Source organism: Nylanderia fulva, unplaced genomic scaffold, assembly GCF_048542155.1.
Source record: "Nylanderia fulva isolate GAGA-0341 unplaced genomic scaffold, ASM4854215v1 Scaffold17, whole genome shotgun sequence".
Lineage (NCBI taxonomy): Eukaryota > Metazoa > Arthropoda > Insecta > Hymenoptera > Formicidae > Nylanderia > Nylanderia fulva.
In genome coordinates this window covers 1,504,653-1,522,203 of record NW_028189945.1, presented here as the reverse complement: position 1 = coordinate 1,522,203, position 17,551 = coordinate 1,504,653, and the positions used below count along the sequence as shown (strand labels likewise).

At 28.8% G+C, this 17,551-nt stretch overlaps 2 protein-coding genes across 8 annotated transcripts in view; both read left to right on the top strand.

Moving 5' to 3' along the window:
• LOC114938314 (guanine nucleotide exchange factor DBS) overlaps nt 1-10,481 on the top strand; it is a 29,391-nt gene extending 18,910 nt beyond the window's left edge. For all 6 annotated transcript variants that reach the window (XM_085481122.1, XM_085481117.1, XM_085481120.1 and 3 more), the window contains 15 exons: nt 281-376; nt 472-586; nt 753-843; nt 960-1,190; nt 1,282-1,541; nt 2,116-2,350; nt 3,497-3,691; nt 3,787-3,963; nt 4,031-4,216; nt 4,489-4,824; nt 4,899-5,216; nt 5,320-5,517; nt 5,616-5,824; nt 5,914-6,112; nt 6,275-10,481. In XM_085481122.1, coding sequence (XP_085337248.1) covers nt 295-376; nt 472-586; nt 753-843; nt 960-1,190; nt 1,282-1,541; nt 2,116-2,350; nt 3,497-3,691; nt 3,787-3,963; nt 4,031-4,216; nt 4,489-4,824; nt 4,899-5,216; nt 5,320-5,517; nt 5,616-5,824; nt 5,914-6,112; nt 6,275-6,502 — 3,060 coding nt within the window. In that variant the 5' untranslated portion in view covers nt 281-294 and the 3' untranslated portion in view covers nt 6,503-10,481. The remainder of the gene's footprint in view (nt 1-280; nt 377-471; nt 587-752; nt 844-959; nt 1,191-1,281; nt 1,542-2,115; nt 2,351-3,496; nt 3,692-3,786; nt 3,964-4,030; nt 4,217-4,488; nt 4,825-4,898; nt 5,217-5,319; nt 5,518-5,615; nt 5,825-5,913; nt 6,113-6,274) is intronic.
• A 553-nt stretch (nt 10,482-11,034) lies between these two features.
• On the top strand, nt 11,035-15,722 carry LOC146723752 (uncharacterized). Of its 2 annotated transcripts, XM_085481126.1 has the most exons (5): nt 11,036-11,901; nt 12,942-13,168; nt 13,624-13,846; nt 14,331-14,406; nt 14,817-15,722. In XM_085481126.1, exons 2-5 carry the CDS (start codon nt 13,069-13,071, stop codon nt 14,832-14,834), a joined length of 417 nt encoding a protein of 138 aa, XP_085337252.1. In that variant the 5' UTR covers nt 11,036-11,901; nt 12,942-13,068; the 3' UTR covers nt 14,835-15,722. The 2 variants fall into 2 exon arrangements, with proteins under 2 accessions (XP_085337251.1, XP_085337252.1); XM_085481125.1 differs by lacking the exon at nt 14,817-15,722 and having other exon boundaries at nt 11,035-11,901; nt 14,331-14,803.
• The last annotated feature ends 1,829 nt before the right edge of the window (nt 15,723-17,551 follow it).

Here is a 17,551-nt window from a genome sequence, read left to right as displayed (position 1 = left end):
AATTTCTAATCGTGCAAGTGTCTATATATATATATTTATTTATATATATATATATATATATATATATATATATGTATGTATATATGTATATAAAATTTTAAGATATATGTATTATTTATTTAATTTTAACATTAACAAAATCTCATGATTTTTTTAAGCAATATACTTCACGAACAATATTGTAACAAAAATATTAAAAAAAATTGAAATACATATAATGTATTTTATATACTATAAATGTAATATAATAGTAAAAAAGACAATATTTTGAATTTTACAGAAGATGTAGAGAGTATGACAGGCGAGATAGAAAATGGAGACTTGGCAGTTCGAGACGTTGCAGACCTTCTCCAGGCACAATATGCTATTATTGCTGGTAAATATTGTATTTAGTTTTACAAGTTATATTTAAAAATTCACTTTTGAGATTTAAATTTTGTTAAATGTTTTTTTTTAATACATATTTTGCAGGAGGAAAAACGCGAGAGGGATGTCCTATAATTACATTTCCAGACAATGGCAATTTTCATAATTTGACTGACTTGGACTATCAACGTCTCATGTTATACCTTACTTCTGTGCCAACGTAAGTCTATTACTATATTACATTTTAATTAACAATTGATATCTCTTTTATGCAAAAATAAATTTATGTAAAAAAATAAATATTTTTTATAATTTATTTAAAAAATAAATATAAATTATCTTATTAAATAATTAAATTATATATTATTGAATGTGTTTATATATAGGTTGCAAGAAGCTGATCTTGGATTTCATTTGATAATTGATCGAAGGAATGATAAATGGAACTCTGTGAAAACGGTGCTTCTGAAAATTTCTGTAAGTGAATTCACATATTATTCACTCATATATAATTATATTCTAATTACTACTTCATGAAACTATATTACTTAACAATAATAATTGTTACTAAAAATTCTGCATTTTTATTTCAGGCATTTTTCCCTGGTCTAGTGCATGTAGTATATGTGTTGCGACCTGCCGGATTTTTACAGAAAGCCATTTCGGAGGTGTCGAATAAACTGTTCCGAGAGGATTTCAAGTTTAGAGTTATATTCTTGGCTAACATCGTCGAGCTTCACGAGTTTATAGAAACAAATCAGCTTACCGAGCCGCTCGGTGGCAATTTACCGTATTGTCATCACACTTGGATACAGAATAGAATTGTAAATATAAGTTTCGCGATATTAATTATATGAAATTAAATTTTCCATTCTGTCTGTATTGATAAACACTTGTTTGTCTCTTTCTATGCAGAGTCTGGAGAAGTTTTCATCAATGACGCAGGACGTGTCCCTCGCGTTAGACTCCTTTACGCGACGTTTGGCCGAAGTGGAATTTCCTAACAATACTATTGCTACGACCACATTATTGTCGCAGCAACAAGCTGAGTATAACGAATTAAAAGAAGAGATACTTAGCGCTGCCAGGCATGGAGAAGCTCTTTTAGATAGTGTACGGCAGTTAACTGGAAAAGGAACGGCCGATAGATTGGGAAATGTTGCAGCAGTAGAAAGGTAAGAGAAGAAATATTTAAAATTAAAATTTCTTAATTAATATAATATAGGCGTAAAATAAAATGATTAATCTTATTACGTTTATTAGAAATTATTTGTTTCGTTAATCAGGATGTATACTCCCGGGGAAAACTTGACATTCTCAGGAGATTTTTAACCTTGAAAAACCGGGAATTTCTCATGGAATTTAATTGGGATTCAGGGAATTAAAAAATTTTTTTTTTTTACTCTTATCTAGTACTTAAGAACAGGTCTAATATATCTTGGCAATATTTGAGTTTTTAATTAAAATTTTATGTGATTTTTTGATTGACAATCTATTTTCAGTATAATCTTATATATAAACTATTTTCATAGAAAATTGTTATATTCTTTAATAGAGAATATTTAAATAAATAAATTAGTATTTCTTGAGACATTTATAATAAATTATTTTTTGTTTTATATTTATATTTTTATCAGATAATTTTTTTACAAAATTTGAGTAGACATCCGTTAATATAAAATATTGAAATAAGAAATCTATCATGTATCGCGTATATCATTTTTTAATGCTTAAATTCTTTAACTTTAGGTTACTCGTTCAGTTGGAGGAAACCGAGAGAACCTTTGACTTGTTTTGGTCACATCATAGCTCACGTTTGAGACATTGTTTGGCACTGAGGCAATTTGAACAAGATTTTCGAGAATTACAAGCGACGTTAGATCAGCATCTAAAGACGGTTGAAGAAATGACGGAGGTCGGGGAGACTCAAGTGCGAGTGGAGCAGTTACTACATGACACATCGGCATTTCAACGAATATGCAGAGTATGTGACACTTTTAATTAGTAAATTTGAGACAAAATACGTCAATCATCATATTTAACGTGTTGGATTATTTTTCTTATAAGATATCTAGCAAAAGTTATTAGTATTTTTAAAATAACGCAAAAAGTTACAAAGATAAAAATTATATGATAAATTTTATGCAGAGAAGAGTCATTTATATATCACTGAAATATAAAGTTCTTATAGACCCATTGTACGAAAATGATCAATTAGTGAAAGCAACTTGCACAATTTTGTGTTTGAGAATGTATACAGATCGCACTTAAAGCACCAGAATGTTATTCAAACCAGCATAATTTTATTCATCAGGAGATTATTTTTTATCGTATTATATAAACTTCATAACAAAGTAAACATGCTATCATTGATAATGTCAAAAATATAGATATATATAATTGTCATTTAAATATCCCATCATATGTTTATACATATATAAATTCTGGTTTGAACGTGATCATAAGCAGTAACATATATAATGCACATTATGCACAAATGTTACTTTGCACCGCTTTCCTCATTTTGTCGATAGTCCTATTTGTTGCATACCATGTGGATTTGGGTCTTGGTAAGCAGTCCACTTAACAAAATACATGTATTCTATGATAGACTTAATATTTTTTAAGACACAGTATAATTTTGAGATATATTTTAGCATTTACACATACATATCTCACAATCAGTCTTATATTTATCATGTTTTGGAGATAAATAGAAAACATTACTTTTCGACAAGTTTTCGTAGGCGCTATATACATTGAATTAAAATTCTCTATTATACGTTATTTATACTATTCAAGCTAATACGCTATTTTCCTTTTTGTCTTATCTCTTTTAGTTGAAATGCACGCATATGTCATCGAAAGACCGATGGAGGTTTGATTCATGTCCGATAATGGCATGGTGAATTTTTGCGAATGATTATTATCATTATGATTTTTCGCCCTCTCTCTTTCTGCATTGCACGCAATAATAGTGTATTTTCTTTCCGAGGTTTTTCCTTTCTAGATCATTTAATCAAACTATGAGAACACAAGTGCCATGACTGTTTGTAGCATCTTCATTCATTTATATATTAATACGTCTAATCGCGTTATCGTGCATAAATATAATTACGTATGTTTATAGGGAGACATAGATCGCGCGGAAGAGGTGATATCCGCTGGTCAACAGCTATTGTCCGGCAGGCATCAGTGCCCGACTGACGTCGTGGAGCCCAAATGCGTGGAGCTGCAGAGAGTCTGCACCATCCTCAGTCAGAGACTGGAAAGACGATTGCACATGTTGACGAAATGCCGGGAGCTTATGGAACGTATAGATAAGGTACGTTTGAACTGGAGCCCTCGGCTTCATCTTCATTTATCTTTTGCCAATTAGAAAATTAATTTTTTATTTAATTTTATTATTAATCCCACTAGGCCAACACTTGGTGCACGCGAGGAATAGAATTGCTGGCGTCGCAGAACAGCACCACGCTGCCGGATCAGGCACTTCAAGAACTGCAGCAGTTGATCGAAGCCGCGGAGGAGTTCCACCATCCTCGATGTATCTTCCAAGATTCCGTGATGCCGGAGACCAAAGCGCTCATCACGCAAGTGCGTATTTCTGAAATATATTTTGATTTCAACGAAATTTGTCTCAACTCGAAATTGTGATTCATAGGTTTTGCAAAGGATAGAAGATGTGTCCTTGATGTGCGACAAGAGGATAATGGCACTAAAACAGCAATTGATCAAACCAGCCAGACCAGTACAAACCGTCACTCCAGAACCAGTCAAACCTTTGCAATCACTGCCTCAAACTGTAAAGCCCAGCAGAGTTCTCAAAAAGGCCAATACTATGCCAAAGGTAATCTTATATAATAAATGAAACTTTATACAGTGTTCAAAAAATCCTGCAACGATTAAATATCTCGAAAACAAACTTTTTGAGAAAAATGTTTCAAATAAAGATATTCAACTGTTGCAGGACTTTTGAGACATCCTGTATAATATTTGAAAAAATTTCAAATTGTATGATAGCTTTATACTGGAATAAAATATTAAAAATTAAAATTAAAATAAAAAAAAATATTAAATATAAATAAATATATGATCTATAACAAAATGACTTTATTTAAGATGGAGATGAGTCCTATAGAAGGAGAATCCTCGTCACCGGAGAGTGAGCCTCGAGACATCGAGGCTTTGCGTTTAAAACGCGGCCACGTCTTGACAGAACTTGTGGAAACCGAACGAATCTACGTCACCGAACTTGGTTCGATCATTAAAGGTTACAAGATGGAAATGACGAACGAAGCGATGGTTCATTTGATACCAGCTGCACTGGTGGGCAAGGCGGACGTATTGTTTGGCAATTTAGAGGATATTTGTATTTTTCATGGTGAAACGTTTCTAAGAGACTTGGAGAATTGCATTTCGAATACTGAGCTGGTCGCTTTGTGCTTTGTTCAGAGAGTAAGCGTTTATATTTTTAAATATACATCATATACATCAGCTCGATAATTCCTAATTAATGTATTTTTTTTTAGCGCGAGATATTCTTTAGATTGTACAGTTATTATTGTCAGAATATTCCACGATCCGAGAGATTGCGTGAACAGATACAGACTGAACCGCAGTTTCTCGCAGCCTGTCAACAGAAACTTGGTCACAAGCTGCCGCTCGCTGCCTATCTTCTCAAGCCCGTTCAACGGATCACCAAGTACCAATTGTTGTTAAAGGATTTATTAAAGTATAGTGACGAACCTTCATGCTGCACCGAACTGCAAGAGGCGCTTGATTGCATGCTAGTCGTGTTAAAATGCGTCAATGACAGCATGCATCAAACTGCAATAACAGGTTTTGGAGTAAGTACATGCCTCCATTATGAGATTTTCTTTTCTACTGTAAAAAAACTATTATATTTTGTTTCTTATTATATTACTCATGTCTTTTTCTTTCTACTTACAGGGCGATCTGAGCGCACAGGGTGAATTGCTGTTACAAGGCTCATTTAGCGTTTGGAGCAGCAGCAAGCGAGAACGACTATTGCGACTGAAACCATCTCAACGGCATATCTTCTTATACGAGAAGGCTTTGATATTTTGTAAGCATAGCAAGCCTCAAGCCCACAACAAGGCCACGTACCATTTTAAAAGATATTTGAAGGTATATTTCGATATTTTTTCAAATTTGCAAGAATAACTTTTTCCCCCAATTTAAAATTTATAATTTATGCGATTATTTTACGTAATATATTATTACAGATGTCGCAGATTGGTTTGACAGAGTCAGTGAAAGGCGACGCTAAACGATTCGAGATATGGTTGCAGGGCAGAGCTGAGGTACACACGATACAAGCTCCTAGCATCGATGTTAAACAATCCTGGGTGCGTCAGATCAAGGGCGTTCTGATGTCACAGTTAGCCGAACTCAAGGGAAAGCAGAATTCGGCTCTTGGAAAATCCAATCATAAGTACGTAATCGCTATTAAGACTCAACGACGTTGCGCATTTCGATCTTTTCTCGATGTATACTTCATCTTCGCTTCTTCTCTCTCGAAAGACCGTTACGACAAACAATTTCGTGGGAAGCTCAAAGCAGTCTCTCGGGATCTTTGCGAACGCTATCCGTCGACGGTAACAGCGTTATCTCACACATGACTGATGTTTCGCAATCCACGGAGGAGGACGCGGCATGGAGTTCGGAAAATAGTAATACGGATGAAGAAGACGCTTTTGGCGACAGTCCAGGACCAGCACCAGTGAGTCTTCTTTCATATTTTTCAAGTGCTGAGAACAACTTTGTAGACATAAAACAGCATCTTTTTCTCCTTTTCTCTGATAATAACATTGTCTCTATTGAGTATCTTGCATCTTTTTAGTCTCTGAATCGGTCTTGCAATAAAAATATATTTATTTTTTAGGGTGGAAGATACGTGGCGTTGGCAGATTATTGCGCAGTGGGACAGTCGGAAGTCACGATGCGCGAGGGTGATACCTTGGAGCTTCTCAAGGTCGGCTGTGCTGGCTGGTGGTTTGTAAAACTGATCGGCACTGGCATGGAAGGCTGGGCACCCGCGGCGTACCTGGAACCAATTAGCCGCAAAACCTCACGTAGTTCGCAGTCGGTTAATAGTCAAGAGGCTATATGAAACAGGCGACTAACACACTAGAGAGTCTGCTAGTGTGTTAGATTCTTTGCTTATCTCAAGTTTTGAGATCGCTAGTTGTATTGAGAAACATTTACTATTGACAACGGTAAGCATTTTCTAAATGTGACGGGTGCGAAGTCGGTTTTTTGGAAATCTTTTACAGAATTCAAACACACGATGATGAGTTACATCATTTTGCATCTTTCTTGTATAAGACAAGTATGCAATGCTTGACGTTGAACGACGTCTTTGTATTTGCAACATGAGAATCGTTAAGTTAAATGAGTGATAAGATTTTTACGTTTACGGGAATTTTATACTAATGCATACCTATTAAGAAGAGATGGAATATGATGGAGAGGAGAAACTTTATTGTTCGCGAGCGCAAACTGGCGTTTACTGAATTGTACAAAACGTAGCGTTGAGTTAAGTCGGGATATTTACGTGCACGGACGCACAAAATGGAAGCACAGACGTGATCCTGTATCGATCACGACAATTTCTATAACAATAATTGCACACAATATTGTAATCAACAAAAGAGAGAGAGAGAGAACGCTGCTGATGTTAAACGTACCCTCGTTCGGTTACTTCGTTAAAAATCACCACGAAGGAGTACCTAATCCATTGAATGAGATGTAGGTTTTACTTACGACCCGGGTAATTAAATATTGGCTATGTGTACGCGATTATTCCAAAGTTTATTATGATAAGAATCGTTGTAGGAGACACACTTTCGTCCATAATGTTTCACTGACGATCCGAAAGAAACAATCTTATCCTTGCTTGGTGTATATGATACCTTGCTTGGTGTCGCGAGTAAGTCAGACAAATGTTGTCGTGTCAGTTGTGTATCATCATACGTTGGCTTAGAGTAGGGTAGAGTTTTAGATGCATCGTCATCACAATCGAAAATAGTACAATTTAGCGCAGTTTTGCGAGCTTTTGAAGAGTATTTTAGATGATTTGTTTGCGACGGTTGAGGTGTTTTCGCTTCCCGGGATTGAATTTAGGAATTTTTGCAAAGACTATCGAAAAATATATAGATCCCCTCGAGCCTTCGAAGACAAGAGAAATGTGTGATACAAACGTTAGAGATCGATGCTTCTGCGAATTCTGATAATTGTAAAAATTGCAACAAAAAGATGCAGAAAAACAAATGTTTAATTAATATATCGCCATTCGTAGGACGTTAGATATATATTGTTGACGAGTCGTTTACGACCAAATAGGCTTGAAATATTATGAATTTGATGACTATGATGTAAACCATTCATTTTGAAAAAATAATACTGATAGAGGAAGGAAGAGAGGGAAAAAGGAGTTAAAGAGAATCTTATACAACGTATATACAAATTTTCTAGGAGGCTAAACGGTTAACACCAACAGTAACACGCAATATCCGATATACCGATATAAATCTTAACACACCTAAAATATACTTTAGGACTATAATAAGCTATCTCTCAGTTCTCTCTAGCGGATTTCGTAACCCACCAATTTCATATAAGTCTCTACTATAATATATAACAATATGTATGATAGCATCATTTGTACCGAACATTTGTATGGATAACATAATTTTTAAGGGATTATCTCGATCGTTACGATTTTTTTGCCAACATTGTATACGCGTATTATTAATTAATGTCCGCTCCTATACGATATATACATACATAAGGACATGCATAATTTCGTCGCAACTTTTGATATAGCCTATGAGTCTTGCTTTTGGTATAGCCTAATGAGTCTTGCTTTTGGTATTTATAATTCGAGTATTATTAATTATTATATATGTATATTATTATAGAGAGAGCACGATTCTACATATTTATTAGACATTTATTAGATAGATATATTTATAAAAAATAGAGAATTATTTGTTATTGCGAAATATATAATATATGTAAATTGCAGCAGTCGGATTATATTATATTAGGCTAGTCCAGGCTGGTACAGACTACTAATTTACAGCCATAAATATAATATATAATGCATTGAAAGCTGTAATCCCGGCAATTTTATAATTATAAACGAAAAAGAAATGTATACGAATTAATTTTTTTAACGAGATGCTGCGTTTATATACACTCCAATTATGTATAAGTATCAATGTCTCTGTTGCAACTTTTACTTTCAATATCTTTGTAAGATCTATGCACATTATACGTAAGATTTTCGAAACATTGCAATATTTATTCCCTTTATGACATATTAAGCAATCTTTTTTGTTTTTTTTCGTCCTGGAGCGCTGTTATTATTACGATTTTATTTAAATTCCATTTTTGAAAATATTTCGACATCAAAATTACGAGTGCAATTATACTGAATTTAGAACTGATTAAAGTAGCGAGTCTAATCTCATCTTAAGTTTATTCCTGTCAATTAATAATTAAGAAAACAGTTGAATCCTGTAACATAATATTTCGTACAATGTGCATAGGCTTTTAGTCGCACTTGGAGTTGTATTATAATATATCCTCGTGTATTAATCTATTTGTATGCCGTCCTTGTATCAACCGTAAGATTTCAATGAAACGCATGAGCAATATTAAGTTTAAAGGATTACGTTGCAATTATAATAATATTAAAAATGTGCAAACTCACACACACAGCCGAAAATGTAAAATGCGAAAACGTTGGCTTTTATTTTATTTTACAACATAGATTCTTCTATGTAAAAAAATAGAGAGAGAAAAAAATTGTAATTCTTTCTCGAAACGCTGCTCATAACACTCATACACTCATTCACTCTCTTTACGAATACTTTCGCAAATAATAGTTACATTTACATGATCACTTCGTCGTCTCGATCGAGCGATCCCACAATCCGTGTAAAATCGCGATTAAGCGACCAAGCTAAGTGATATCTATAATATACATGCAGGGCGCGTTTTTTGTAGAAACTATAAATATATATATATACATATACATAGACAATAATTATACCCACTGTTGAAGGATACATATGATGACAACGCGTTTATTTGGAGATAAAAAAAATATATATAATTCCCGAAGCGAGATACTTTCCTCCGCGATTAACGGAGCAAATAGAAGTAGGTTTCTGCGAGTGTGAATCTCTCACCCCGTAGATGTGGAATTATAATATTAATAGAACTCTCGTGTATAAACGACAACACTCATTGCGTGTGTGCAATCCTGAAAAAAAAAGAAAAGAATTCATGAGAAAGGAATCCGACGTTCAACCATAATCTCTTTCACGGACGATTCCTTTCATCGTTCCTCGTCGACAAGAGAGTGATAGTAAAGTCTATTTTTGCATATAACACGTGATAAAGAGGCTGCCGAAATCTCTTCTATTTGCATCACATATATGTACATGTATTAGCGCGATCATTTCTCTTTAATAAGAATCGTTAACATTTTCTCTCTAATTAACAGGTATAATATGCTTTGTTATATCCGGAGAACGAAATTGTTTTTTGAGTTTCTATTTCAGTACAATTTTTCCAATTATACCAATTGTAAATTATTTCAAGTCTTTATGTGAAAAAGAAATTCTACTCGAATCTCGAAAATAATATTTTTATATATAGGATGCAAAAAAATTGCTCAAGCTTAAGTTAATCATTTTAAATGCGATTTTGTTTAAAAAACGCGTGTTATAACTTTTTTAGTTACGTTAGATGAAGCGAACAAATGCGAACATTTTTTAGAGTGTGTATGCATTTCGATTGTTAATTTTTTTTTGTGATTGTGCGTATGTATATACATTTGCACACGAAGAGACAGGCGTGAATAGCGAGAAATGATCATTTACAATTGTTACGTCATCTCATCGTCTTCATGAAGGGAATGGAACATTGCAATTTGTATATGCAATTGTATATTCGAACGCGTGCAAAAATATTGTTAACTTGTCCGAAACATTTTGCGTACAATCATCAGTTGTCAAATCTTGTATAAGAGATCTGCAATATTAAATGGGAACATTAAACGCGAGAATTGCAATGGAGCAGCAAAAAAATTCTCGTTCTTGTCACGATTAACAAACCTGCTTTTTTGTTTGAAAAAGAAAATGGACATTAATTTGAGATAAGCATACACAGTTTTAGCGGTAATTTATGTGATTGTATTTTAATTATTCACATCTAAGGTTCTTATTAAAATTTCTCATTAAATTTTTCAGTTGATTATCAAGAGACACGGTAGTATCTCGCGATCAGTTAAAGGCGTAGCCGACGAGGCACCGTGTATCTTAACGCGAGTTTATTAAATCTTGAATTAGAATTACTTCTTCGCAAATCGGAATTAATTTTACTCGCGGAAAATTTTGCGAAGGAATAATAATGACATAACATTATTATTCAACATCGTATATTATTATTTTAAATTATTATTTTGTGTTCTATATTTATCTTATTGTAAGATGTAATAATTCTTAACTGTTATGTTACTAATTCTAATTTTTGTCTAGTTTATTAATGTGGTTTATTTCTGCGAATGGCTTCTAATTCTTTATTTAAAATTTTATATTTTATATATATATATATATATATATATATATATATATATAAGAGAAATATATTTATATTAAACATTTTTTCGTTGTATTATTTTTTCTCTGCAATAAAGTAAATATGTATGTTTTGCATCTCGACATTTTATGAATTTTTCTCACATAAGTTTTAAAGATTAAAAAAGTTTAAGAATTTATACATATATTTTAAGTTTTATTTATTCTCTTATTAATTATCTTTAAAGGTCATGGACACTTATTCATAAATAATTTGTTCATATTTTTTAGAAGTCATACGCGCGTTCGTTATTATCTGTTATCATCGCTGTATGTGTAACAAAAAAAGAGACATTATGTGATATTTACAATCTGGTAAAATAAACTTATCAAATTATAATATAATAAAATTATTAGTACTTCACAAATACATTGCTTCATGAGGCAAACTTTTCTTTGGTGCCTTTTTCTTGAAATTTGTTTGTCATAAATTTTGGTACAATAAAAAGATTAGTAATAGTATAATTAAAGATTTACTGTGATTTTTAATATCGTTAAATTTAAAAACAAAGAAGATAATATAACAAAGCCAATTATATTAGTACAAAAATAATGGAAAATAAGTATCTTAATTTTGGTAATTAATAAATTATTAGCTTTTGTATCCATTCCATCAAGTTTTTTAGCAAAATTTAGATTGAGTTAAAATAAACAGCATTACTAAAATTTAAAAAATAAAAGTATCGAAAATAATGTAAATAAATACATAGGATATATAATGACCCATGAAAGTTACAGGTAGATAAATAATTTCGTGCGAATAAGTCAGAATCAGGCAGATCAACATTTTATAAATAACTATTGTCGTGCTATCATCGCTGTACGTGTAACGAACCAAGAGACAACCATTTACGATCTGGTAAAATAAACTTATCAAATTATAATATACCTAATCAAATTATAAGTAATTTTCAAGTACATTGTTTTATGAGATAAACTTTTCTTCAGTGTTTTTTTCTTGCAATTTATAATGTTTGTTAATTTTTGGTACGATAAAATGATTAGTAATATAATTACAAATTTATAGTGATTTTTAATATCATTAAATTTATGCCCAAAGACAAGCTAACATCGACATTATTGTCTCATTTACATAATAATTATTAGATATTATTAGAGTTCATGATATTTTTATACAATTTTATGCTACATATGCTCTTTATTTTATTTTCATTAGTTGTCAAACACATATATATCAAGATCGAGAAAGACACAAGATACCATTATCATATTAATTTGTCATTTAAATTATAATGTTTCTAAGAGTACTAGACATTTAATCGTACTTCTTAATTGTTATAATTTATAGCAAGAGTTTCAAACGAAAAATAATGGCCATATGTCAAAAATAAATAAGAATAATTATCAAAAAGTTATGATGGCAACTTTGTTTAGATATTGTAGTTGCTAACATCGATATAACAATAAGTAATATAAATATCTTGTCCTTCACATTTTTTACTGACATTTATAAGGAGGACATAAATTATATTGATTCTCTAATTGTCATAAATATATATATTTCTCTGAATTGTAATAATTATTATATCTGTATTTTAATCGAAAATTTATTATGAAAATGACAATAATACACAATATTAATTACTTACTATTCAATAAAACTTACGAGAAGATTTCATCTCATCGATATAACTGCTTTGATTTTCACATACATATATTATAAAAACATGTTCGCAAGTTTTACTACATTAAAAATTGCATATTGTTCTTTTTTCCTGGCTGTTCTTGATCTATATTTCTGCTTTTGTATATTTTATTATTTTTATTGTTATTTCTATGCTAAGCATACATTTGTTAAAATCTGAGCTATCAGACAAGTACATATATAAATATAAAATATACATTAATATAAATGAAATTTTTTGCTTTTTTTTGCAGACGCTTAATATATATAGCATGAAAATATTTATAACAAAAACCGAATAGAAATGATTGGATAAAATAAATCACAATCTCGAATATTACTTAAGTTTAAGGAGAAAATTTTTAAACACCTACGTCCACGATGCATATATTTAGTTTAATGCGAATCTTAAAACGAATTTTATGTTATTGGTTACCAATTTTTGTAGTTCTTCTTGTTGTTTCTATCTCAAGCATATTAGGTAAAATAAATCAAAATAATTTTGCTATAATACATATACATATATACACATAATATTAATTTTACTAATATCAATGTATTTAATTTGAATCAATACATTTAAATTAAATATAAAATTTGGAAGTTTTTGTATGCTTCCTCTTTTAATTCTATCGATAAGTAAACATTAAAAAAAGAAATATATTATATTATGTTAAAATTAAAAAATTATACATATACAATAATATTTCATACATACATATATATATATATATATATATATGTGTGTGTGTGTACAATATGTGTATCATTTGAATTTATAGAATATATAATACATATTTAAAATACTACACACAATACAAATCTTTTACTAATTATATGTCAATATATAATTGTATATAGTCTTATTATTACAATGAAACAAATTAGTAATATTTTATGTATTTATGTATTGGATTGTTAATAATTATTTTTTAGTCTTATTAGAAGCAAGTAATGAGATGAATACGATATTCAATATAGAAAATGACAATCAGATTTCTAATAAGTCAAATGATGATATAGAAGATACAAGTAAAAAAGATGAATCACACGACTCCAATAACACGTTGCTGATTGTCTTGACTATTATATTACTGCTTGCAATGCACATAATATTACGCTACATATACAATTTATGGTTACGTCGCATAAAACGTCGGTAAATTGATTTCTTTCAACTTTTCAATTACTTATAATATATATATATATATACCCAGCAAACACTGATATATAATCGTTACATTGCTATAATAAAACGGAATATAACAGGTAATATAACGTGTACGTTACATGTAACATCCATGTTAGTTGTAATTTCCCACTCATAGATGTAACATTTTCATATATTACACTGTAGTTATACTGTAATTATATACCAAATAGCACATTGATATATTGATAAGTCAGTGCTATCTTGGGATATAATGACAATATAACTACAATGTAATATATGTAATATTAAAAATGTTACCATCTATAAGTATTATAGAAATTACAACTAACATATACGTTACATGTAACATGCTTAAGTATATAACATTTATATACTGTGTTTGCTGGGTATATATATATAGGACAAATATTATACATTTATACATTTTGTCCCATTGTGATTTTTTACTAATAATAAGTGAAAATCCTAGAGGAATGGATATACAAATTATGATTTTTGCAAACGGAAGAGCTATTATACCTGCAGATAATGTGCAACAGCAACAGGTAAGTAAAATACAAACAGTAAAGTATACACAGTGTCTGTTTCAACTTGGTGCAGTTGCATTTGTTCTGAAATGAAATATGTTAAAAACAAGCATAACATAAGGATACAATCGTCTTATATCTAATAAACACACAAAATGTTTCAGAATTAAATATGAGCAAACGAAAAAAACATATTTCAAATATCGTAAAAATAAAAAAAATTAAATAAACATAAATTCAAAAACAATCGTTTTGTTATAAACTGACCGTGTTGTGAATACGTTCGTTTTTGAACACATAATGACTGTTTTCACTTTTATAATGAGTTATATAATACAATATACGTTTTTAAACTTATTTATTATTAATGTTAGCTTATTGTACACAAGAATACTAGTTATATGTAAATAATATCTCAAATTTTACAGCCTCCAGTAGAGAACTAATTACATATACGTATGTTAACATTGATGTTTTGCTGTTAATTGTAAGATTTACTTATATATAACATTGATAAAATTTCGTGAGTATATTATTAAGCCCGAATCTCAATTTGTTCTGATGCATACGCGGTTATACAAGTAATTTTTAAGTTAGAGTTAGAAAATATTTTAATAATTGTATAATGAAAAATTTCGATCAGAAAACCATACAGGTAATTTATTTACATTTAATTCTTAAAAACTTGAAAGCCGTATTAACAATTATAAATTTAATAATTAAACATATACACGCACATATACTTATAAAAAATTTGTAAATAATTTAAATTAGAATGTAAGTGTAAATAGGGAAAATCAATTTCCAAAAATAATATACTGACATCTCTATATAAAAAATATTTTATATTAATATTTAGCAATACAATTATTTTATTATTCTACTCTACTAAATTTGATCAAAAATTTCGACAATAGTAACATAGTAATAAAAATAGGTAAAAGAAACCAAGGCTGTAATACAAATGCGGAAAGATTGATTATTTAACAAATTTATTTTAAACAAATAAAATATATATAAATAAACAATTTGGTTGTTTCGGCGTGAGATAAAGGAAGAATTTTAATCGTTTTGACCACTGACTTTGAATTTTTCAATGATTTTGTACTTCTTGAAACTTATTATTAATTTATATTTTATCTGACTAATTGTAATTATTTTAATTATTTTATCTCACACTGAAAAAAAACTGCGTTTATGTACTTGCAAATTATAACTTTTGTTATCACTTCTCAATATTATAGTGAGTTATTTTAGTTCTTACTGATCAATTAATTTCTGTTTTTTCTACACATGTATATATTTTTGTATATTATAGCAATTACTGATATTTAGAAAAGGATAATATAGAACAGATTTAAAAAATTATTATTTCAATTATTTTACTTTAATATTCTTATATAAAAATAGTTTAAGATAATTTAATAATATACAAAAAAATTAAAATTATCTATATGTTGAATTAAAGTATTAATTAATTCGTTAATTAGTAATTTAATGTTAAGTAAATTAATTTATCTTATAAAATGTTTTCTAAAATTTGTAAATACAAATTTGGAGAGATTATGTAATTTTAATAAATGAAAAATATGTTACGCAAATTTAATATTTAAAAAAATTAAGATAAATTTTTGCTAAAAATGTGATAATTTATTAATTTTTTTATTGATTATATTATTTTTTATTTCTTATATTATTATTATCACAGTTACTCTAATCAATGTTTAAAAATTGGAAAAAACATTTATAAAACGTTTATAAAATAATTTTAATTTTTATGAACAAATTAAATTATATTTCTTAATTTATTTTTCTAATTTATATTTATCATTAAACATAAATGATATAATACATAAACTACAAAGTGGTATTAATAATTAAATAATGACTCAATTTTTTATTAAATAATTTATGTACATAATATCTGATATATTACTTTTACATCATAAAAGACATTAAGATTGACAACAATATTAATAATTCAAATAATAATATGAACAATATTAACATCATCCGTAAATATCAGCAAATTGCTTTAATATATAAAATGTAATATCATACATATAGCAAATAACTGAAAAGAGATATTGTATACAAAAAAAATAATTATAAATTCAACATTTTCACATAAATGATTTTCGATTAAATTTTTAAAATTTGAGTATAATTAGAGTATTGTGTTAAAGTATATTTTATCATATACAATCAAAAGATCTAAAAATTTATAATTTGTAAAAAAATCATATAATTAAATAATATTTATACATAATTAAATTATATACATATAATTAAATTAAATTAATATACATGATTATTGTTAGTGGATTAAAAAATTAATATCATTGAAGGAAGAGATATGTGCGCACGCATATTTTTAAATTTTAATCTTTAGGATTAATAAAATTGTGCAATTATTAATTTTCACAAATATTATGTGTTATTTTAATAAATCAAAAAAATATATAAGTAAATTGCTATGAAAACGTAGTAATTTATGTGTTTTTATTTATTATAACACAATTATATTTTAATATTATAATTACACAATTTTATTTTACTTGAAATGAAAACTTTGGACAAAACATTAAAATATTCATTTTTCCAACATAATAAAAGAAATATAAATTTTTTAAAATTCAGATTCAATAATTTCTAATGAAGTATACAAACGATAAAAAATTTATATATATAATCAATAAAATATTTGTTTTGTTATCAATTATTTTGTGAACAATCATAAAACTTTCGATTAAATGATTAACTGTTATTGTTATCAAGAGATTGCTATGATAAATCGAAATACTACACGAAAATGATTGTATAATAATGTAAAAAATAAGAAATCTTGTATCTTCGAAAAGCATTGCATATTACTTCGACATTTTTGCATCAAGCGACTTATTCTTATTCTCTTCAATTATCAGAATAAGAATAATAATAATATTGCATGCTTTTATCACACTTATATATTATTTAGTGGTAATATAATAATAATAGTATATATATAAAAATGCATGGTTTGTACAAGTACGTGTACCTTGATTTTGCATATTGTATATATTGATGTATTGATTAATATACACATTATGTATATGTATATATGAACATGTGTTTATATTCAGATTTTGACATTTTTTATATATAAATTTGTTTTTATAATTAT